Source organism: Melanerpes formicivorus, unplaced genomic scaffold (assembly GCF_026170545.1).
Source record: "Melanerpes formicivorus ecotype bairdi unplaced genomic scaffold, bMelFor1.0.p_v2 SCAF_13, whole genome shotgun sequence".
NCBI lineage: Eukaryota > Metazoa > Chordata > Aves > Piciformes > Picidae > Melanerpes > Melanerpes formicivorus.
Window position 1 is genome coordinate 16,595,145 of NW_027142365.1, and position 23,553 is coordinate 16,618,697.

General features: G+C 57.6%; 1 protein-coding gene across 1 annotated transcript; it reads right to left on the minus strand.

Annotated features, from left to right (window-relative positions):
* Nucleotides 1-11,734: 11,734 nt before the first annotated feature.
* On the minus strand, nt 11,735-12,985 carry PTF1A (pancreas associated transcription factor 1a). Its single transcript, XM_068146439.1, has 2 exons — nt 12,361-12,985; nt 11,735-12,243 (listed from the first exon to the last, which is right to left on the minus strand). Exons 1-2 carry the CDS (start codon nt 12,983-12,985, stop codon nt 12,041-12,043), a joined length of 828 nt encoding a protein of 275 aa, XP_068002540.1. The 3' UTR covers nt 11,735-12,040.
* Nucleotides 12,986-23,553: the final 10,568 nt, after the last annotated feature.

Here is a 23,553-nt window from a genome sequence, read left to right on the forward strand (position 1 = left end):
GTTGGAAGGAACCACAAGGATCATCTAGTTCCAACCCCCCTGCCATGGGCAGGGACACCCCACACTAGATCAGCCTGGCCAGAGCCTCATCCAGCCTGGGCTTAAACACCTCTAGGGACAGGGCCTCAACCACCTCCCTGGACAACCCATTCCAGGGCTTCACCACTCTCATGGTGAAGAACTTCTTCCTCATGTCCAGCCTGAATCTCCCCACCTCCAGCTTCATTCCATTCCCCCTAGTCCTATCACTACCTGAGATCCTGAGCAGTCCCTCCCCAGCCTTCTTGTAGGCCCCCTTCAGATACTGGAAGGCCACAATATGGTCACCTGGGAGCCTTCTCTTCTCCAGACTGAACAGCCCCAACTCCTTCAGTCTGTCCTTATAGGAGAGGTGCTCCAGCCCTCTGATCATCCTCGTGGCCCTTCTCTGGACACCTTCCAGCACCTCCACATCCCTCTTGGAATAGGGGCTCCAGAGCTGGAGGCAGTACTCCAGGTGGGGTCTCACCAGGGCTGAGCAGAGGGAGAGAATCACCTCCATTGACCTGCTGGCCACACTTCTCTTGATGCATCCCAGGATCTGATTGGCTTTCTGGGCTGCAAGTGCACACTGAGAGCTCATGTTGAGCTTTTCCTCCACCAGCACCTCCAAATCTCTCTCCTCAGGGCTGCTTTCCAGCCAGTGCCTGCCCAGCCTGGATTTGTGCATAGTGAAGTTTATCAGCAGCATGCAACACAAGGTGGGGCGGGGGGGCAGCCCAGGCTGTTGAGGAGCTGAGGCACTGAGGCAGCAGGCTCTGGCCTGCCGTGCCTTGGCTGCTCCTGAGCGCTGGCTTCCCCCGGCAGCCGGCGAGAGGAATAAATTACAACCCCGCGTTTAATGTTAGTGACTCTTTAAATGGAATTTTTCATTCAAACTTTGTCATTACAATAGAAAGGCCTTTTGGCTGTGACCATACAAGCATAATAAATTGTATATGTTTGCGATACTGAATGAATCTTGCCCATATGCTGCGCTGCAAGGCTACATGAATGAAGCATTTACCAAATCAAGCCCACCACATTAAACAGAAAAACAATCTTTATTCATGGTAACTTATCAGTTTCAATTAATCAACCCCGACAATAGGAATTCTGATGTGTTCAAGCAACTTGAAAGCAATAGGTCATCTCCAGGGCAGCCATGTTGTGTCTTTGTGCCTCTGGTTTCAAACAAAGCAACATCTCCAATAAATGTACATCCCCACACACAGATGTGTGCCTGTATCTGTACAAACATCCCGGCGCGCCGAGGGCCGTCGCCTACACCTACGGCTGCAGGGAGAAGTCTTCATCTTTTGGTCATACAAAACAAAAAAGACACCACACACACATACACACACACAAAAAAAAAAGCAAAAAGTAATTGTTTTCTAGTTTTTTGGGGGGTTGGTTGTTTTTGGTGGGGTTTTTTGGGTTTTGTTGGGTTGGGTTGGTTTTTTTTGTGGGGTTGGGGGGTGGTTTTTTTTTGAGCTCGGCAAGTTTAAACAAAAGAAAAGAAATTTCCATTGGATGACCATCCTTTCAGTTTCTCTGCTGCTATGTGAATAGCATTGTGCAAACCATTCCAGTGGTATTGAAAAGGGGTAACCATTGGTTTGATTTGGTTACACGGTTTCGTAAAGAGCTCCCTCCCACTGCCTTAGGGTCTGTGAAAGGTCCGTGACCTGTTTAGAACTGCCAAGTGAAATGTCATGTCGCCCCTCCCAAATGGGAGTATCTGCATTCATTTGATCAGTATAAAAAATGATTGGGGATGGCGAGATCAGGGCTTTTGAATTGCAATTTATAGCAGTTTACAAAAATGCACATTGTTGGAGAAGAAAACATGGAAGTGTTGCTTTCTAAATTGCATTACCTGTGAAATGTCATTAGGGCTTTTTAGAATATCGCATCCTATTTTTTATGATCTCGGAGAGAGACTTAAATGAAGAAGTTGAATGTTTGCTGGGGACGCAAAGGCGTGCGGCAGTACCTGCAGCCGCCGGGTAGGATTTGCCGTCAGCTGCTGGGGGAAAGTTTCCTCGCTCCTCTCCAGCCTGCATTTACGGTTCTTGCTGTCATCACTTGGTGGTACCGTGTATTTCACCAGATCTTGTCATTTTAGTGAAGCGGCACGAGGCTGCTGCTTTTCTGGAGGGTGGTTTGTTCCTGTCCGGGGCTCAGCATCCTCCCACCTCCCGCCGGGCGCTGTGACCACTGCCGCCTTGTCCGCAGACGGGTTCACTGAGCGCTTAATTTGTTACCCTTGCAATTGTCCCTCGCCGCCGTGCACGATTAAAAAAAAAAAGAAAGAAAGGCAGCCACAAACCTGCAACGCGAGGGACCGGTTACACTTATGTCACACTCTCCGCCCTTGAAGTTGTCGGCTCCTGTATCCGCCCGGGTGGGGCAGCCCCCTTTATCCCACCAAGCATAGTCGCTGGGATACGTGGGGCCGGGGACCGGGGACCGGACTGGGCACTGCCTGTCCTGCTCCCTGGTCTGTGCCTGCCGCCGCCCCCCCCTCCCCCCCCCGCCCCGCGCCCCTTAGCGCTCACCGTCACGGATGGCACCGACGGAGCAAGGCTTGGGGCAGTGGGTTACCCCCGCGGCCCCGGCGGGGCTGCTCCGGGAGCCGTGCGGGATGGAGAAAGGCCCTGGGGAGGGAAAAGCTCGTTGGAATGGGTGTAGGGGGTATGTGAGAGGTAAAAGCGAGCGTTGAAGGTGCCCCAGGTGTGCCTGGGACAACAGGAGCCCTTGGTTGGGCTGGGGTCAGCCCTGCGGGTGAGGGCAGCCAGGGCTGCTGGTGGCGGGGCCGGCAGATGAGGAGGAAGGCCGGGTCCTGTTCCTCCTCCCGCAGGTACTGGGACTTAAGATGAAGCTCCCCTCCCATCACCTCCCTGCCTCACCTGGCAAGTGGTCTGCTGCCAGCAGCGCAAGAGGTGCCCACGACTTGCTCTGAACATCTCACCCTGACCCTGGGACAGCTCACCCACGGCCTCGGGACTCGGCCCCTGGGCCTAGACCGTGAGTCCAGGAGCTAAACGGTGCTTGCCTAAAGCTAAAACACCAATAAAATAAGACCCTGCTCCGCTGCGAGCCTGGGGAGCAGCAGCCCCAGGGTGCATCACTGTAGCCAGGATTCCGGTCAGCTCCTCGACGGCAACAAGGGGACTGTGAAGGCAGCGTGTCCCTGTGTTCTTTTGGGCTGATCCGGACCTCGGAGCGAGGAGAGCTGGGCTGCCATCGCCAAGCCGGGCAAAAGTCTGAAGTGATTTCCACCGCTGCGTTGGCTGGGTCCCGGGAGAGATGCTCTTTGTAGCTGTCGCCCAAGGCTTGAAACGTTTAAACGGGGCAGATAAATTACTAGGAGTAAAAGCCTTGAGCGGCTTAATTGGGAAAAGCAGTCCTGGTTCCAACCAATGTCCGTACAATTGCACACTGCAGTCCACCATTATTCGAGCTTCATCTACTATGCACTATATACCACCGCCTCCAAAGGATTGTTGCCCTAGAAACTTGTTTTAAATCTCCAGCTATATATCAACACCTTGTTTTAGCAGTCCTTGGCTGAATTACAGTTACACAGTTTGGCGCTTCTTTCAAATTTCCTCCCATCAGTTTGGCCAAAGAAAGGAATTTTTCTCCTTTAGAAATGAATTGGCTTAATTAGTAAGTAGATTAATGGCAATTGCTGGTGAGTTGGTTTCCAGCAGAGTTTCACCAGAGAGGGTTAATCGGAGTCAGGTCTGGAATCTTTCCCAGAACTGGCTGCCAGCCATTTCCGTCAACCAATCAAGCCCGCAAACAAACGCGCCATCCGCTGCCATCCAGTTTGTTCCTCACTGTCCCCCGGCCGGTGACACTGCCCCGTACAGCCGCCACCTCGCACTGGGTTCGAAATGGGTCCCCCTGAGCTGGGGGGGGGGGCTGCTCACCTCCACCCATTTCCCCAAACACTCGGAAATCTTTCCCCGGCAAGGAAAAAAATGTTGGGCGCATCGGCATTCGGTAAACACGTAACCTGCTTTCAGCAGCTCCCGGCGGAGGTTTTTATATATATATTTATTTTTTCCTCTCTTTTCTGATAATTCAAAGCAAAAATAAAACCCAATTCGCGTAACGGGGGAGGGGGGGGGGGGGGACACCGACCCAAAAACTCTTTTCTAAAGGCAGTTGCTCAAACTCGGGGCAAGCAAGAAAAGAATCAGCATAGACTTTGACATCTTTTTTTTTTCTTCTTCTTCTTTTCCAGCCTTTCCGCTTATTTTTTTTTTTTCTATACCGATAAAACGCATTCATACTTCAGCTTGCAGCTGCATTAGTCTTGCAAAAAAATCCCTGCTGAGAAATGCATATAATAGGAAAAACAGATCGGCTGGACAGCAGTGTAATTAATGCCAGAAAGGGCTGAGGCCGGTTTCATAGTTTGTCTTTTGAGGATATCAAGACGAGACCTGGTGAAAAATGACGCATGCTTTAACATTTCAGAAAGCTGGCAACTAGCAGAGCTCTCCCCCCCCTCCTCCGCCCCTCCTCTTTTTTTAACTTTATGCCTCTGAACAAAGGGGTCGGCAGAACTAGCTAGGTTGTAATGAGTTCTGTGTCCCTAGCACATTAAGTGCATCATGGAAACATATTGTATCGAAATAGTTTGGAGGAGAATACTGGGGATGAAAGAGAAAGGGTGCTTTGATCAGCTCCCTGGGGTCCTGAGTGCGCGCAGACCGACTTGCAAGGACTTATTCAGCTCCAGCGAGACACACTTACAACGCCATTCAAAGAAATTTGCATATCTGTAATTTATCACATTTGTCCCCAACATTTTTTGCAAGGTAAATAAAAGTTGGCTGAATAAAAAAAAATATCAATCATCACCGAGTGAGGGAGAGCGGGAGAAGGGCGAAGTGTTTGTTTTAAGCAGACTTCCTCTGGAAAACATTTTTTTTTTGCTGAACGCGGGGTAAAAACACCACCCCGGAGCGGTTTGCAGAGTTTATTTCCAGCCGGTGACCGTGCCTGTGGCTGAGGCCGGAGCTCCACGGCACGGCCCCGCAGCTCCGGCGCTTCGCACCCCCCGGCGCAGCGCAGCGCCCCGCTCCCTTCGGGCCCCGGCCCGGCCTCCCCAGCACTCCGCAGAAAATCATGGCAAAGCCCGAGGGGAGAAGGGGAAGGGGAGCAGGTACAAGTATAACGTCAGGGAGGGTACCCTCTGAGGGCACCGCGCCAGGCCTTCAACCGGCGGCGTCCACACTGCCATCGGCATCTTCAACTTGACCTTGGCGAGGGCTCCACGCCTTTGCCTCATCTGTCACCCGCACCCGGTGACAGTGATGCATTTGGCGGCATTGTCGGGTTAGGGCACGGGGAGAGCCGTCGGGGACGGGACGGGATGGGGCCGGCGGCGGAGCGGGAGAGGTGTCTCCGGGCGGTGGCGTGGAACAAAAGTCATAGCGAGACGCCTGTGCGGCTAATTACGTGAAAGGCGCGTCCCGGTCCCCCCCGCGGGAAGGTCACTGTCACAGGCTGCGCTCCGCCGAGGTGAGGCTGCAGGGCTCCACTCAGCCCCGGCCCCGCCGTCGGGACACGCCTGCCAGCGCTCCTCAGGTGGCCGAGCACCTCCCGGTCCTGACAAGTCCCGAGGGCTCCGTGCTTTCTTCCTCTCACCAAAACTCTGCCGGCTTGAGGCCACCAGCGGCGGGGAGGCTTCAGCGGGAATCGTCGAAGCAACCCGCAGGAGCGCTTCTCGCCCGCACTGTCTCTCCCCGGGCCACTTCTCGGTTCCTCGGCGAGAAGCGGCTCCCAAAAGCTCACTCCGGGGGCAGTCGTGGGGTGTCCGGGCCGCCCCGGTGTAGTCCCAGCCCGCCGTCCGCAGAGGACTCGTCAGCCCCGGGCGACAGTTCTCGCACAGGACATTCCCGTTGCCGGGGCTGGAACGCGGAAAGCGGTGGCGGTGAGCGGCCGTCCGAAACCGGTCCTGGCCACTGGAGCACTCCGGGGACAGGGCGACCGTCGGGGCCCCCGGCGGGGACGTTCCTCCGAACGGGAAGCCGCCTGAGCCCGGCCAGTGAGTGTGGAACGCGGCTGCCGGAGGCTCCCCTCCGAGCGGCCCTCTCACCGTGCCCTGCGGCGGCAGCGGGCACGGGGCCCCGCGGGGTCGGCCGGGGGCCGATGGCGGCTGCACGGACCCGCTTGTGCGACCCGCTCCCCCCGCTTTGGTCCCGTCGGGGAGCCGGGAAGTCAACCGCGCGGTGGGCTCTGGCCGCACCGTTCCAACAGGGTATCCCGGGGCAGCGAGGGACGGGGGCCCCAGGGCGGCTGTGGCCCGTTGGGGCCAGTCAGGACAAGGCCAGGCAGAGTGACCGAAGCCTCCCCGGGGCTGTACAGCCCCCAGCCCCCCGCCTCAGCGCGGGGCGGGCGCGGCGGGGCTGGGCTTCCCCTGCCCTCTCCAAGCTGCCCGGCGTTATAAGTTGCGCGGAGCAGGTGCACCAGGAAAACGGGGGCCGCGGCGGCCCAGGCATGGGGGCGCGGGGGCTGGGGTAGGCAGGGGGGGCGGGCGCTCCTGTAGAGCCCCCTTCCCCGGAGCCAGCTCCGCACCGCCCGGGCGAGCGCCGCACCCCTTGCCCAGAGAGCTGAGTGCTGGCTCCGGAGCCGGCGCCACCGCCCTAGGGGCCGCCCCGAGGGGAGCCCCTCTCCTCTCGCCGGGGGCCACCGGCAGAAGGGGCCAGGCGGCGCGTCTCAGCGGCTCCTGGCGGGGGCCCCTCCGGGGCCTCCCCCGGCACATCCGCGGCGCGGGGGCGGTGCCGCGATCGTCCCCAGGGCCGCCCGGCAGCCGGGCCCCCTCTTGGAGACCTCCATGCGCAACGCCGGGCCGGCGGTCGGGAGTGCCCCGCCGCCGCCGCCCGCTGTCGCTCGCCGGGGCCTCGACGGCGGAGGGGCCGCAGCGGGGGCTGATGCGGAGAGCCTCCCCCACCGCGGGGCCGCCTCGCCCGCCCCCTCCCGGCTCGGGCGGCGGCGCGGGGGGCGGCGGGGAGCGGAGGGGCGCACGCGCGCCCGCGCAGGGTCCGGCCCCGGGGCGAGGCGCGCGGCGGTTTGGGACGCGGCGGCGGCGCAGGACCGGGGCTGGTGCCGAAGGGGGGCGGCTCGGGGAGCGGGGGGCTGCAGGCGGCGGGGCTGGGGAGCGGGGGGAGCGGACACCCCTCCGTGCTCACCGGGACGGCCCCCGGACGCGGCGGCGCGCTCGGCCCCGCCGGGCGGTCTCCGGCGAGGGCAGTGGCGGCTCGGGCGCGCCTCGCTGCAGCCGGAGCCATTCATCCCCCCCGCCCCTCTGCAGCCCCTTTGTTCGGGCTGAGAGTAACGCCGTGAATTAAAAGAAATGACAATATTTCGTATCTGCTGGGCCGGCCCGGAGAAGGGCCCTTGAGGCTGGCAAAAATCAGGCGGATCATTCATCGTGCCACCCCGCACCTGTGGGCTTGGCATTGAAAACCCCGCGGACCTCTTCCTATTCAACTTAATTATTCCCCCAAGGCGCACAATGGTTGAAATGGAGCAGGTTGGAGTCTGTTTATTGGTCGTAAATGTTTTTCTGAAGATCTTCTGAATCTCATTGTTAGCTCGTTGTTTGAGGCTGCCCTCTTTCTTTCAGACGAGAGTAGCCTTGGACTTTTCAATTTTCAATCGTAACATCTGCTTAATCGTACGGATCAAAATATGGAGACACAAAACATATGTAATGGTTGATTTGTTAAATCCTGGTAATGAGTTATTAACAAGGGAAAACAATAGGGCAGGATGGTGAGAGCCTTATGGTAACAGAGTCACTTTATGTAACGCCTGACGTTTCCCTTCTTGATAAATGGAACTAAGGTCTGAGCGCCAGGTGATAGCAAGAAAATCAATGTCTTTAGGGGCCGGCACCGAGACTTTTTTTCTATGTGAAAAATTAGGAGACATAAAATTTAATTGGCTGATCAGGGGAAAGCAGTGGTCTTAAGTTTAATTGCCAGTAGGCTCAGTGAGGGAGACAAAACAAGATTTGGGCCTGTTTGTTTGCTTGCATCCCAGCGCCGAGTCCAAGTGTATCGTTGAAAATGTGTTTTATTATAACACATGTCATGCTTTACAGTTCCCATATTGTGTAAAGACAATAGTTAATGGTACATTAAAGACAAGCAAACCATGCCAACACGTCTTGGACACATTGTAAGGGCCTCTCTCTTTGCTCGCTTTAGGCAGCTGCAGTCCAGGACCCAGAAGCACAAAAAGAACAAGTTTGAAATACCAGGTGCATCCGAGAGAACCACGACAGGGATTGATATGTTATAGCCCAGGACATGAACCTAGCAATAAAGATATCATTGCGATTGTTTGCGGCTTCCACGCCATGTAAAGCCGGAGGCGCCGGAGCAGGCTGCTTTCTGGCAGCGGAGGCTCTGCCTCCCCGGGCTCCCCCGGCGCCCTCCGCCAAACCCGAGCACCTGTTGGCCAGACCCCGGCCCCGTCGTGGGAATCGCCTCCCGCCCACGCTTCCAGGTCCCGGCAGCGCGGTTTGTTGTGGAGTTATTTAGGACCATTCCCACCGGCTGCGGGATGCTTTGGAAAGCGGGAGGTTTACCAGGGGACACTCAACTGGTGTTTGTTCGACCTCGCAGCTGGTACTCGGTGCCCAGCGAAAGATGCGTGAATGAAAGGAGGGATGAGCTCCCGGGCTGGGGGAGGCTTCAGGCCCCGCGTCTCGCCGGGCGCCCGCCCGACTGCCGGCAGATGAGCGGCCTGGGAACCGCGGTGGGGCCGGTTCACAGTACCCGGGCAGCCCTGCCTGCGCACCGCGCTGCTCGGCGGGCACTCACAGCCCGCCTGGCTCCTTGCTGCCCTTGCTGGCCGATCGACTGCTGCCTCCAGCCCTGGGGCTTCGGGTGGGGCTTCTCTTTTTTCTTTTTTTTTTTTTTTTTTTTTAGGTTTGGGGTTTTTGTGTGTGTGTGGTTTTGGGTTTTTTTTTTAAGGTTTTCTTTTATTTCTTTTTTTCCCCCCTTTTTTTCCCAACGGGGCACTGTCCATTTCGAACAATTCAATTCTCTTCTCCCCTGGAGCATCACGGGTGACACTGGTCCCGGCAGGACAGCACCAGCCCGCACAGCCGGAGACCGCACCTCCCTCCTGGGAGCCTGCGAGAAGCGAGCCGCTTGCAAGCGCCTCTACCAGCCCCCCATCGGGCTGGGGGCTTCCCCCCTTCTTTTATTCTCTCCTGCCTCACTTTACAGCCCCCAGCCCCAGTGGGGATGCGGGCAAAATCGGGGGCGGAGGGAGAGAGGGAGCCAGTCCCAGGCCCGGCGTGCCTCTACCCGTGCCCCTGTGGTGCCGTCGGGGCAATAGGGTGGCGGGGGTCGGCCCCTGGATGAGCTAGTGAGGGGCTTCAGGTGGGCGGTGGGGGCTCCAGGAGCGGGGTAGGGGCGCAGTGGAGGAGAGGGGCAGTGCTAGAATGTGGCAGCGACGGCTGCGGGAGTAAGCGGCTGGGAATGGGGACTGCGTGGCTGTCAGTCCCGCCTGCTCCACGCTGGTTCTTATCGCATCCAGACCTGTTCGCCACCAGCAGCTCCCCCTCTCCCCCCCACCCCAAAGCTGCCGCAAAGGCCGCGAGCCGGGCTTGCGGGTCCAGCCAGATCCTGCCAGGTCCCTGTGGACGGCAGAGACCCGCACAGGCGGTTTCCTCCTGCCCGGTGCGGCGGGACTCGGTGGCAGGAGCGCGGCGCTGGGGTGAATGGATGATGGGTCGGTCAAAAGGAGCTGTCAGTCTCTTTGAAGATTGCGTTTAAAGGGACTTGCCAAGTCAAGACGGGAGAGTGACAAGATAGAGACCCTGGTGTTTTACATGCGAAGGGCCGGCTCTTCCGCTTCATCTGCACCATACTAAAGGATGTGTTGAAGCATTGAATCACAAAAAAACCCACAAAAAACCAAAAACAACAGTGGCACGCCGAAGAAAAGGTGCCACATAACAATGATTGTAGTGTTTTAATTGTGGAGGACCGCTTCACCAAAGCCAATTGAGACGGACGGGGCTGTACACAGAAGGAAACGGTACAACACTTCCATAACTTATAATTAAGCTGAAGTCCGACTAACATTTGACTTTCTAATGAGTGTAATGAGATTACATGCCTGATGGAAGCATTTGTGCAAAAGCGACTTTCTGTGTTTAATGAGGTCCTAATACAGGACAAGATCGAATTATAGGTCGGCTCTTTTTCTGGCTCAAAGAGCCCCGTTTAAGTTCAATGACACCGATGCCGCCCGCCTCCCGCCCGCTGCCGGACGGGGCGAGGCTCGCAGCCGGGCAGCCCGGCACGAAAAAGAGGCAAATAAATAAGCAAAACTTCCCCCTTCCCAGACCCAGCCCCCGCCCCAGCCCAGCCTTGGCGTGTTTGTGTGGGTAAGTAGCTCCTCTAATTGCTATTGGAATAGATCCATGCCATCCACGCTAGGAAACTAAATGTGTCTAACTAGGTTAATGCAATTAGCATGCACGCAACATATTGCTCCCACTTTGCGGCAGCTTTGAAAAAAAAAAAAAAAAAAAAGACAGAGAGGCAGAGATGTACAGTATGTGATGAGTAATAATTATACCTTGGCTCACCCGGGCCGTTCCCATCCGCCTGGGCACCGCACGGGGACAGCTCTGCTCCGGCCGAGGGCCGGCCCGGGCATCTGGGGCTCTCCCGGGGGCCAAGCCGTCGGGGCTGAGCCGCGGGTACCACGGGAAAATCAGCACCTGCGGTGCTAGGACGAGACCCCAGCCTCAGCCCTGAGCCGTGTCGTCCCTCCTCCTGCCCCGCCGGTAGCACTTGCAGCCCCCCGGCCCAGACAGCTCCTGCCGCCCCCTCCCCTCGCCCCCGGGCAGGTGCAGCCCAGCCTCCCCCTCACACTCCGCCAGCAGCCGGGCACGCTGAGCGGGGGCTACCAGAGCGGCTCTGCCACCAGTTGCACGATGGCTTTACCCTTCCACACCATACCCCCCTACTTCCAACCCCCTCCCTGCCTCGCCTTCCCAGCGGCATCTCCAGGGCGAAGGCTGAGCGGCTCTTTCCCAGGCCCGCAGAAGGCAGGGGGGCAGCCGAGGCCATGCACCCGCAGGACCCAAGGCTGCCCGACCCCCAGCCTGGTTCCCCCCTCCCTGGAACTTTTGGGAAGAGCTTTGTCTGGTTTTCCCCATAGCGCCCATCCCCGTGGCTGGGAGTACAAGGCAGCGGTGAGAACAGAAACACACAGACACACCGCCTCGCAAGGTTGGTGTTTCGAGACCCGGGTCTTTTAGCTGGAAACCACAAGCAGAGCAGAAGCACTGAAAGGAGGGGACCTCCTAGAGACAGACAAAGACATCAGTTGGAAGCACTTCAGGAGAGCACGTCAAAAGGGGTGGAGAGAAGGAGAAAGTGTCCCCCCATCCGTTCCCGTCCCTCCCCCGGCTGTATAAGAACTGTCCGAATCGGCGACGGGGCAGAGTGGGGCCAGCATCTGGGCAGAGGGTGCTCCTGGCCCTGCAGGGACCCCGGGGGTCCCCCCTGCCTGCCTGGGACCGGGGTCGGTCGTTCAGTGCGGGGTTTCCTCAGGATGTGGTGGAGGTCTCGGCAGCTGCTTCTCACAAATACACTGCTCCACAAGGTACAATCCGGGTTTATTATTAACAAACAGAGGAAGAGTCTCACGTGCGGCAAATAAATTATTTTCACAGGTTCTGGCATTATTATTATTATTATTATTCTTTTTCCCCAAACCCCAAAAAGGTGCTGGCGGAATTAGCCTATTGCATATCTTATTAAAAAAAAATCAAGATAAATTATATAAATTATATATTCAAAACCAGACGATTCTACCTCATTATTACTACTCCGAAATAAATAGATAAATAAAGTTGATTGCCCTTAGAGTCTGAATCTTAAATTACATTTACAATATAAGTCTCTACATACAGCATGTACAGGCCGGGGCGGGGGCCACCGGGGGCCACCCGCACGGCGCCTCACGCCACGAAGTCGAAGGGAGGCTCATTCTCGATGTCGTTGAGGGAGGGTTTGTTGTTCACCTTCCGCGGGTCCTCGGGGGTCCACACTTTGGCTGTCCGGATGATGTTTTGTTCCTTAAGCTGTTTTTCGTCAGTCCACGACAGCGAGTGACCGGCCAGAGGTGGGAGTCCGTAGTCGGGATCGCTCGGGGAGGGAGATCCTGGGGGACAGGGGATTATTGGGGTGGGGGAGGAGAAGGGCAGGGAGTTATTGCTGGGAATGGCGTTCCTGCGGAGCCAGGCCGGGCCGTGCTGGGCCGGGGCTTGCCGCCACTTACTTGTGCCGCGGTGGCAGATGATGATTTTCTTGGGCTGGCTGGGGCTCTCGCTGCTGGCGCTGCGCAGCGGCAGGTCGGACTGCACCAGCTCGCTGAGGAAATTGATGTAGCCGATGGCCAGGCGCAGCGTGTCCACCTTGGAGAGCCTCTTCTCGTAGGGCAGGGTGGGGATGTGCGAGCGCAGCCCCTCGAAGGCGTCGTTGATAGACTGCATCCGCCGCCGCTCCCGCACGTTGGCCGCTTGCCGAAGCTGCTGCAGCTCCGCCTCGGAGCGCACCCGCCGCCGCCGCTTGGCCGAGCCTAGTGCCTGCAGCGGACCCCCCGGCGAGAGCAGCGCTGCGCCCGCCGCCCCGCAGCATTCGTAGGCGAAGCCGGGCGAGGCGGGCGACGGCGGGAAGGCGGTGGCTGGCGCCGAGCAGCGGTAGCCGTCCTCGGGGTCGCCGCTGTCGCGGTAGTACTCCTGCAGCTGCCGGCTGAGAAAGTCCACGTCTGGCTCCAGCAGCCCGTCTGCGGCCAGTGCTTCCCGCGGGGGCGGCTCGGGGAAGAAATCCTCCTCATCGAAATACGGAGGCGAGGAGAAGGAGTCCAGCCCCCCGGGGAAGTGCTCCAGCAGCACCGTCTCCATGCTTGCAGGCAGGGCCTGGACGGGGCGGGCCGGGCCGGGGCGGGCAGCCCCGCGCCGGGACTGCTCCTTGCAGCCGCTCCTGCCGGCACCGCTGGCCAAGCCGCCCAGGCAGTGGTGTGGCCCCCCGCCCCTGCCGTGCCCTGCCCGCCCCGCCGCTGGGTGGCCGGGAGGCCGGGCGCTGTCGCCGCTCTCCGGGGAGGGGCCGGATCGGCTGGCGCGGCGGCCCGGCACGCGAGCCCCTTATAGCGACATCCCCGGGCGCGTGCCGCTGCCCGCCGCCGCCAGCCAATCAGCGCCCGCCGGGGGGGGGACACGGTAGCGGGGGGAGACGGACGGGACAGCCTCTCCCCCCCGTCCCTCCTCGGGGGGAACCCCGCGGGGCTCCCGCTGGGCGAGGGGCGGTGCCAAGGTGGGGACCGAGGCAGGTGGGGAGGGTAAGGTCCGACGGTGTCCCCCGCCCGACCCAGCTCAGCCCCGCCACCCAGGGGTGGGCATGGAACCCGGTGGGACCGCTCCGACAGGCGCTGCTCCGCACGTCGGGCCAAGCAGCCCCGCTCCGTCCATGCACCCGCTGGTGAGCGATAAACGCGGGGTGGTTGGCAGCGACCTGCTCACCTTCGCAGGTAGTGCCCATGGCACTTTTCTCGCTTCCCTGGGCCCGGCAGAGCCGCTGTGGGAGAGGGCGCCGGTGGGTCAGCGCTCGCGAGCATAACCGCGGAGTCCGGGTGGAAGACAATTCTAACATCAGAATAAATCTCGACAGCTCCTGCCCGGCCCCGCGTCCAATCCTACCACACCGGGCTCCGTGGTGTTTTTCGTTTCCCACCTTCCGTCGCCCCCCCAGGACGAGCTGGGCTCGGCGGAGGCTCTGTTAATCATTCCCAAACTGACTCTCACTGATTAAAGCCTTAAAACTTCTCACTAGGGTGAAATGGATTACCCGGCAGATTAGGGGCGGATTATCTCTGTCATTAGCGCTGCAATAGATTGTCCGGCAGAGTCTGTCGAGGTTTATCGAAAGTGACTTTCCAGTGTGCCACCAGCACGGGCAGAGATCAAACCCCGAGTGGAAGCGTACCCCGCTCTATCAGCAGGGCAAGACAGGGCCAGCTCCGGGAATGTAATAAATGACTCGACTTCAAAGCGGCTGACAACGCCGTGATAACGGCAGGGAAACGCGTGAGTCACGGGAGGGAACAAAGAGCTTTGCAAGACCCACTTCTTGGAAAGTCCTGCCTGCAGACTGGCCAAAAAACTTGGCGCAAAGCCAGGAACGCGCCCACGCGCTGCCAGGGGACCGCTGCCACCATCCCGGGACGAGGAAACTGAGGAAGTCTCCCCACTGGGGGCGAGGTAGGGACTATAGGCTCAGGGAGGGCTCGGCGGCCCGGATGGATGGATTGCCCGCTGCTGGCATCACCGCCCGATACCCTCCACTACAACCTGCAGTTGTAGAAAAAGGGTTTCCCTGTGTCCAGAGACAAGCCCTTTGTCCCTCAAGCCCGCCCCATGCGCTGCTATCAAGAGCCGGTCTTCTGGATGCCCACCCAGGCAGACTCTGGCCAGGTGCTGCGGGGTACCCCCGACACCATCGCTGCCCCGGCTGAGCCAGCCCCACATCCGCAGTCTTCCCGACCCGGGCAGAGGCTTGAGCCTCCCCTGCCTCGTTGGTCTGCCTTCCCGCAGGGGTGTGTTTCCTGTACCGGTTATCCCAAAACTGGCCGCAGTACTCAGATACGGTCTCACTAGTGCCCTGAGAGGTTGTGGAGTTTCCTTCTCTGGAGACTTTCAAGACCAGTCTGGATGCGTTTGTGTACGACCTGCCCTAGATAATCTTGCAGGAGAGTTGTGATGACCTCCGGAATTCCCTTCCAACCCCTACCATTTTGTGATTCTATGAGTGTGGGGAATAATCCCTTCCCTCGGTCTGTTGGACCATGCAGCCCAGAGATTCTGCTGCCATCCTGGGCTTGCAGGACACACGATTGGCTCCCGCCTAGCTCACTGCCCACCAGCATTTCTAGTCCTTCCAGCGGTGTTCGGTGTGGACCGTTCCGAGGGGCAGGGAGCGTGGTGGACACGAGGCCACTCTGTGTCCCAAAAGGTAGCTTGGCAGAGGCATCGCTTGCCCCCGGAGCGCCCTTCCCTAGCAGTCCTGCCTCGCCGAGCACAGGCACACACCCGAGAGACCAAACACAGCTTCGGCATCACACGGGAACCGCAGCTGTTCCCCACAGCGCGCTGCGCTCTCCCCTTGCACCAGCAGCATCCCCTGTCCTCTTTGCGCTGGGGTGTGCGTGTACGTTACTGTGGCGGTCCCGCAGCAGCCGGCAGTGAGGCTCTGTAGAAGGGCAGAGACCTGATTTACCGACTCCTGAGCCTGCTGTGAGGGCGGAGGTGCCGGGAGTGCCCACGACTTCCCTTCTATCCCCACTGCCCCCAGCAGCCACCGGCTCCGCCACAGCTGGTCACACAGTCGCGCTGTCCGGTGTCACCCACCAGTACCCCAACCCCTGGTCCTTTGCAGACCCCGGTGGACTGGAGCTCTGCTCGCGGTCCCTCTTGTCACCGCAGGCTCAGCTGGAGCACACCTGGATTGGGACTTGGGTCTCCGCCGCTGCCCCGAGCACTGCGGCTGCAGCTGGAGAAATCTCCTTGTCTGAAGGCAAAAGAACCAGCTCCTTCCCTCCCTGCCCGGCACAGCCTCATCCGGGAATGTGCGCTGTGTGTGAGGACATCATATCTAGAAGCACAAATATGTAAATCTAACACAGGTTGTACATGAAACTCTCTCGGATCCGTGTCACTGTCGCCCTTGGCCCGAAACACAGGGAAAAGGAAGAAAGCAAAATCTTATATTCCAACAATGAGGTGAGGTGATTTCGATTTATTTTATTTTCCTGGCCACAGAGCTGGCACTGTTCCCCTTTCTGCACGCTCGAAGGGTCACCACCTATGACGAGTCCGTGCTCCTGCCACACTCCAGCTGGAGAGTTCAAAGTGGATGAGCAAACTGTGTCGAGTGGCCCCTGTCACCACCGCACCCACTCGAGACAAACACGCGCTCCCACGATGGCCCACTGCCGGCCTCGCAACGTTTCCCCTAGGTCAGTCAGACCCTGAGACAGGCGCCAAGGTGGTGATGAAGCAGCTTCCCATTGGCCACGTCAGAAGGCTTTGGGGGGTGAAGGGTAAGGAGAAGCAGCGTCCCTTCTGTTCATCTAAGGACAGTATACTCCCAGAGATACTCCCAGAGATACTCCCCAGGGCTGGGGGAGCCCTGACCATTTACTGTGCCCGGAACCTTTCCCCCCTCCCTAGGGCCGTCTGTGCCCCCTTTGCCTTTGCGCACGTTGGTACCCACAGCCAGGGTGAGTCCTACAGCGCTGGACAGTGAATGCCACACCGTGGAGGGTGCACGACAGCAATGGGCCACAAAACTCAGACAGGCGGTCTGGGAAGCCAGTCTATGCGGTCCATCTGTCCCTGCGAGGCAACTCCGTCAGGAACGACGGCCGTTTCGTTGCGGCAATGTGTCTCCTGGGGCCGCCCGGCAGCTCCTGGTGATGGGAGTGCACTGCAGGGAGAAGCAGAGGAGTATTTTGGAAACCCACTCTTTTCCAAATTGCTGGGGACTCGAAGCCTGTCGTGAATCCGTTCAAAGCGAGCAGATCTTTGCAAAGCTTGCGAGCAGGCCCCCCAGGGGAGGTGAGCGATCCGTGAGACTCGTCTCGTACAGCCCGGCTCCCGCTGGCCTGGCAGGGCCGCTCTGCGAAGGCGATTGACATCACTCCCCTCGGCTCCGAGCAACCCAGTGCCCGCTGCCGCGCCCGGCTCAGGGACAGCTGCGGTTCCCGCACTATGCCCACCTCAGCTTTCGTCCCTGCGGCAGCGCTGCCGTTAAAGTCGAAAGATCTGCCTTTGAGAAACGAGTACGGGCCGTTCTCGAAGGAACCGCCCCAGATGCGGGAAGACTCCTCTTGGGTTGCCCAAGACGTTACGAAAAGGAAACTTGCGAAAACCAGGAGCCAGGACCAGAGCAGCTCGGGTCACAGCAAAGCACCTGGGCCAGCCCTGCCTCTGTCGTAAACGCCCTCCTTGCAATATTTGTCTTTGACCGTGTGTCTCATTGGGAAGTGTCTCACCGGTCGGGAGAGACAGCGGCGTGCTTACGGGAACGGCAACTCCTCGCACCCCTCTTCAGCAAAGAAAATGTATGACCAGCTCTTGACACTTCGTCATTTCTATTCCCCGAGGGTAGGAGCCGGACGGGGGGGGAGAAAGAGGGGGGACTGGGGGGGTGAATAGACCACCATGACACGATACCCCAAGGGGCACACCGCCTTGCCTTCTGAATCAATGACCACAAAGACCAGCTGGCCGCTACCTTCACGGGGGATGGAGGTAGCTAAAGGTCCAGAGATGGTGCAGTACATGGGGCCAGGGCAGGGCTTCATGCAAGACCTGGCCCGCCGTCTCACGATTCTCGGTGGGTGCATGCAATGGCTCCCGCCGGGAAAATAAGGGGAGGCACCGAAGGGACCCGAAGCAGCCAGTCTCCTGCCCTGCTGTTGCAACACAGCGGCAAATTCTCTAGGAGGCGAGTAACGAACGGCCTGCCCGCTGTGGTGTCCATCCTTTCCCGTTGATAGGCTTCATCTCGAGGTCTTTCAGGAGCAGCTCCTCGCCTCGGCGGCAATAGTTCGGAGGGAGCACGGAGGGTACGAGTTACCGGTTCTCTGTCTGTCCTCGTTCACCGGTGCTGAGCACGGCGGCCCATGTCCGAGGGATGGAGCAAAGGCGGTATTCACCCCTCCCGGGAGTCTGCCCTGCCTCCTACAAGCATCTTTGTAACCGCACACTCATGTCGGGGTGCCTTAGCTGCTCTCCAGCCCCTCTGTCAAGGTGTGAGCACGGCGGTGAGAAGCAGCGTGTTACCTGTTTATTTTTCCTAACTCACGTGGCTGATCCAACGCCGTGAAATGACAGGCGCTAATCTAATATCTAATATCTAATATCTGATATTCTTACCCAATCTTCATCTCTTCCTCGTCGTGTTTAGTTAAGCAAGAGGTCTGGGGTCCATAAAGCCCCACTGAGGCAAATACCGGGTGTGGCCGTTTTCCCTTCGAGGTCATAGAACCCACGGGCTCACCCACTGGTACCCCTCGGTGTCCTGAATTAGTCCAGAGATGCAGTGTTTGATACAGGAAGGAAGAAGGAGGCTTTTGAAGGACTGGACCAAAGCTGGCCCAGTATCTGTGCAAACAGTATTTTATCAGGAAAGAACTAACACTGTCCTCCCCCACCCCCAACTCTATTGCAATTCCTGATTTGAGACGGCACTTTATTCAGTTGAAATATGTAGCGGGGAACGGTGTATTTCTTGGTAATAAACTTTATACAACTTTCTTGCTCCAAAGAAGAGGGGAGGAGACCCACAGGCCTCGCGTCAGGGAGTCCCACCACCCGCCTGGCACCGGGCAGGTCTGTGCCCTGCCAGGCACCGGAGGGCGAAAATGCTTTGCAGAGGGGGCTGGGGGAGCTCTTTCGCGCTGGCTAACAAGCCTCTGCAACCCTCTCCGTCTCCCGGCTATGCCCCACAGCACCCCCCGAGCCATGTATCCAGAACATTCCCGATCTCTGGAGGCAGGTGCTCCGTACTAGTGATGCTCCCTGGAGCAGGAGCTTGGGCCGGGGGAATGCGGAGGGAGCGGAGCCGGCCGCGGCCAGCCCGCCGCTTCCCCTGCCGCCACGTGAGGCCCATAAATAAGGCGAGGAGAAGCATTCCCCCCCGCCTCGGTGCCGCTACCGGGGCGAGTGCGGCGCGGCAGGGTGGCGGCCCCACAAAGGCGGCGGGGTGGCCCTGGGCCCTCGTCCGCCCGCCCGGCGGAGGAGGAGGCACCTGCAGCCGGGGTCGGTCCGGCTGCGCGCCCTCCCCTCCGAGCTGGTACCTGGGCGCTGGGCTGGTAATGCACCATAAAGAGCCTCCTTTCAGACTCTTTCAAGCCGAGATCGCGGAGGTCACCGTGCCTACAAACCCCCCTCTGTCGGCCGCTCGGGACGGGGTGCCAGCGCGGCAAGCTGGAGAGCAGGCACAGCCCATGGGAATCCCAACACTTGTGCCGCCGGCTCCCTCGGCCCGCCCGCTCCCCCCGCTCCCCGTCCCGAGGAGCCGCTGAATGTAACAAATGAGCTGCAATCGATCTGCGGGCACGGGGGAAAATCAAATTATATGGTGCGGCTGGGCGGCCGCGGCCGGACGAAGGTGCGGGCGGCGGCTCCCCTCCGCCCTAGCGCTTCCCGCGGCTCCTTTTCTCGCTGCCGGCGGAGAGTGGCTGGCACGGAGGAGCGAACAGCGACGGCAAAGCACCTGGGGAGTGGGGCACGGGGTGTGGGGGCTGCATCAAGGTCGTGCATCAAAGGGTGACCAACAGGACAGGGAAGTGTTTGTCCCCTGTACTCGGCACTGGTGGGGCCACACCTTGAGTCCTGGGTTAAGTTTTGGGCCCTTCACTCTAAGAAGGACATTAAAGTGATAGAAAGTGTCCAGAGAAGGGCAATGAAGCTGGTGAAGGATCTGGAGAACAGGTCTGGTGAGGAGCAGCTTAGGGAACTGGGGTTGTTTAGTCTGGAGAAAAGGAGGCTGAGGGGAGCCCTTCTGGATCTCTACAACTCCCTGAAAGGAGGTTGAAGACAGGTGGGTGTTGGTCTCGTCTTCCTAGTAACAACTAATAGGACAAGAGGAAACGGCCTTAACGGCCCCAAGTTGCCCCAGAGAAGGTTTAGGCGGGAGATTAGAAGAAACTTCATGACTGAAAGGACTCTCAACCACTTGAATAGGCAGCCCAGCAATCTCCATGCCCGGAGGTGTTTCAAAGAGGCAGAGATGTGGCGCCAAGGGGCATGGTTTAACACCAGCCTTGACAGAGTTAGAGAATGGTTGAACTCGATGATCATAGAGGTCTTTTTCAATTAAAACCCTTCTATGATCAAAGGTCTTCCCTTCTTTTCTGGTGCGGATTTCAGCTCTCCTCCTGAGCCGCTCTTCCGCTCCTGGGGCTGGCCAAGGGAAGCAGCCCCGTCCCGGCACCGGTGCTGCGTGGCCTGTTCCGCACCTGCGGAGCCAGAGAGGGGCTCACCAGACCGGGAAGGGGAGTGCCGGCCACCCTCCAGCCTTGGACGGGCAGCACCAGCCGAAGGGGCAGGTTGTGAGCCGCCGGGCTTCAGACAGCGTGCTCGTACCTGAGCCCTTTTCTGCCCCCCAGCCCAGCTGAGCCGTGCGTGTGGAGATGGCCCCATTTGCGAAAAGCCCCGCGCAGGGCCGGCGGTTGTCTGCGGGTCCATGGGAATCTGGCCACTTGTGCCGGCCGCAGCAGGGAGGGGGCTGTGCTTCCTTTACAAAAAGAGACACAATTAAGCAAAATGCTCAATGAACATTATAAATGATGTGCAATCGCCTTGCAGATTGCTTAGCAAATCAAATTATATGGTTGCTCGCGGATGATTTCTATGCGCTTTAAAACGCAAACAGGTACTTTCTGATTTTAGGGGGGGGTATTGGTGTGGGTCTTGTTTTGCCCCCTTTGTTTATTTTTTTTTAGACAAAACCGGGGGCAAAAAATGCGCAGCGCTTTAAACATTGCGGAGCAATGCCACACGCTGAAAGGCAGCCATGTGAATATTCACGTTCTCCTTTGTTCGCCCCTCAAATTCACAATGGCCCAGGGAGGGCACGTCCGCTGCACTCTTGTAAATTTACCAATCTCTGACTAAAACCGCCAGGCACCTGCTTGGCAAAGCACAAAGCTACCCACTTTTCCACCAACAATTTACTGTTTCGTCAGCTTCTAAACCAGCCTGACGATCACGGAATCACAGAATCTTTTCAGTTGGAAAAGACCTTGAAGATCATCGATTTCAAACATTCTCTAGCTCCACCAAGGCTGATGACGACCCATGTCCCTCAGCATCACATCTCTGCCTCTTTGAAACATCTCCAGGGATAAGGATTCAAACACATCCCTGGGGAGCCTGCTCCAGTGGTGGAGAACTATTTCAGGGGAAAAGTTTCTTCTAATCTCCAAACTAACTTCCTCCCTCCTCCCCCGCTACCCCCCCACCTCTGCCCTGGTGCAACTTGAGGCCATTTCCTCTCGTCCCTATCAATAGAAGGCCTCAAAGCTATTAGAACACATATCAATAAAGCTCCTATCTATCTATCTATCTATCTATCTATCTATCTATCTATCTATCTATCTATCTATCTATCTATCTATCTATCTATCTATCTACAGCCCAAAGCTAATATCAACGCAATGACCGAATTCAAGGCTCCGTTGGCCGTGGAGGGTGAGGGTCGTGGCTGCTGACATGCTCCTACGAGAATGGTCCAGGCGGGAGCTGGGCGGGCCGGCGCCAGGGGACTCGGGGAAATAGGCAAGAGCGGTGCGGGGTGGGTGCTGGTTTCGCTGGACAGTGAGTGCGCAGTGACTCGTGGAAGGCATCGCAGCAGAAGAAAACAAACCCAAGGGGCTTTCCGCAGGGAACGGGCTCCTAAAAGCGTTGTGTCTCCCGGGAAGGCGCAAGCAATCCGGGAGCAGGGGCTGGCTCCCACGGGCTGCCTCCAGCCCTGGAGGCATCTCCCAGCTGCGGCGAGCCCCGCCCCGAGTCACTCGCCCGCCGCGATACTGGTCCCGGGTGTCCCTGTCCGCTCCTCCTGGGAGGATGGTGAGCAAGGCCACCGGAGCAAAGCAGTGGGCAGAAAGCACCTTTGATAAGGAACGTCTTACACTCCAATACAAAAACCCACTCCCTATACAACTACCTGAAAGGAGGTTGGGGCCAGGTGGGGGTTGGACTCTTCCCCATAGTAACAAGTGATAGGAGGAGAGGTTGGAGATGAAAAGAAACCCAGGGAGGTGGTTGAATCCCCATGCCTGGAGGTGTTTCAAAGAGTCAGAGATGTGGACATGGTTCAGCACCAGCCTTGATAGAGAATGGTTGATCTTCAAGGTCTTCAACCAAAATGATTCTGTGACACATGGGGAGGTAGAATGGCTCCTTGAGACCAGGTCTGACAGCACGCTGCCCTGATCCAGAGTGAAAGATTCCACAGGACCATCTAACAGCCTAGGGTGAGTTGAAACAAATCTAGGCAGGTGACTGTTTTGGCAGTGAGCTGTGCAGTCTAGAAAGGGTACCAAGGCTCCCTGACACCAGCTGGCAGGAGGTGCTGTGACTTTGTAGGTGTTTTGTTCCTGACAGTTCCCAATGACTAAGACTCTTATCCCAAGAGACAGCAGGGCACTTTTCCATTCCAGTAATCAATGTGTTACATTATCTTTCCCATAAATATACCCAGTTCTAGACTAAACAGAAATAAGGGTTTCCAAGTCACTGATTCGTGTTGTGGGCCAGAGACTCCTGCTTTCTAACCTCCTCCCTTGATTTCCTCCTCCATGGTTTCTTGTGTGAATGTGGCTTTCCATGGAAGATCTCAGTCTCCACAGGATTTTCCCCCAGGTTTATGTACAGCCACGGCATTCCTTCCCAGCTCTCATTTTGCCAGGGCAAGCACAGCAAGCTCAGGGTTAGACTCCCTGGTTTTTGTCACTCAGATCACCTTTCACTACCCTTTTCTCCATCTGAATTAATCTGCTGGGCCAACCACAACCACAGCTGTGCACAGCCATCCAGAGGAGTTCTCACAGCTGCTTGGAGAATGTCATCAGCAATTGCCTTTCTGCCCAAGCCCCTCACTTCATACTTCAAGAGCTCATGTTCCATGAGCAGCTCATGACCACTTTGTCAGTAAATAGTTCCCCAAGGTCTTTTTCTTCCTCTGTGTGGCAAGGATCACCCGGACTGCAGTCACAGCAGATGTTCTCACCATGCATCCCAAATGCATAACATCTTAACACTGGATTCCATTCCTTCTTGCCACTCTGGTACTCACAGTTCTAGGCTTCCTCCTAAAGGTTTTCAAAGCTCTTCCATGATGGGATGCTCTTCCTGCTCTGTGACTGTCAGATGCTGTTAGCAGAGTCTTTGTTCTAAAACCATTCATGACAATGCTCCATTGAGTCCACAGGAGATGTCCATATTGGGCCAAGACTTAGGCCTATCCACTGCCTTTGCCAGTGGTAACAGCTCAGAGACTTATTTTGCCAGAGAGATTTCCTGTGTGTCTAAGAGGTCTTGGTGCATTTCTTTCTCTCTCTCTAATGGATTTTGGAATCCAAGCAGCAAGCCATTTTGTTAAAATTACCAGATACTGCTCAGTAGAGCTGGCTGTTAAATGATTCCTGTCTTGGAAAGAGATTAAAGGCTTGGAGATGCAGGTAAAGCTTAAAGCAGTTTACAGTACCACGTTTCTCAAGAATCTGTCTTCACCTACCATCTGCCCCCACAAGAGTGCCTCCTGAGGAGACAGTCTGCATTGTTGATGTTTTGCTGAATGGTCTTGACTGTAATATTGATGTGAAAACTATCCTGATGATTTTTAACTAGGACGAGTGGGCCTGCCATGGTTATCCAATCCCAGGAAAGGATTTCCAGTGGGGATC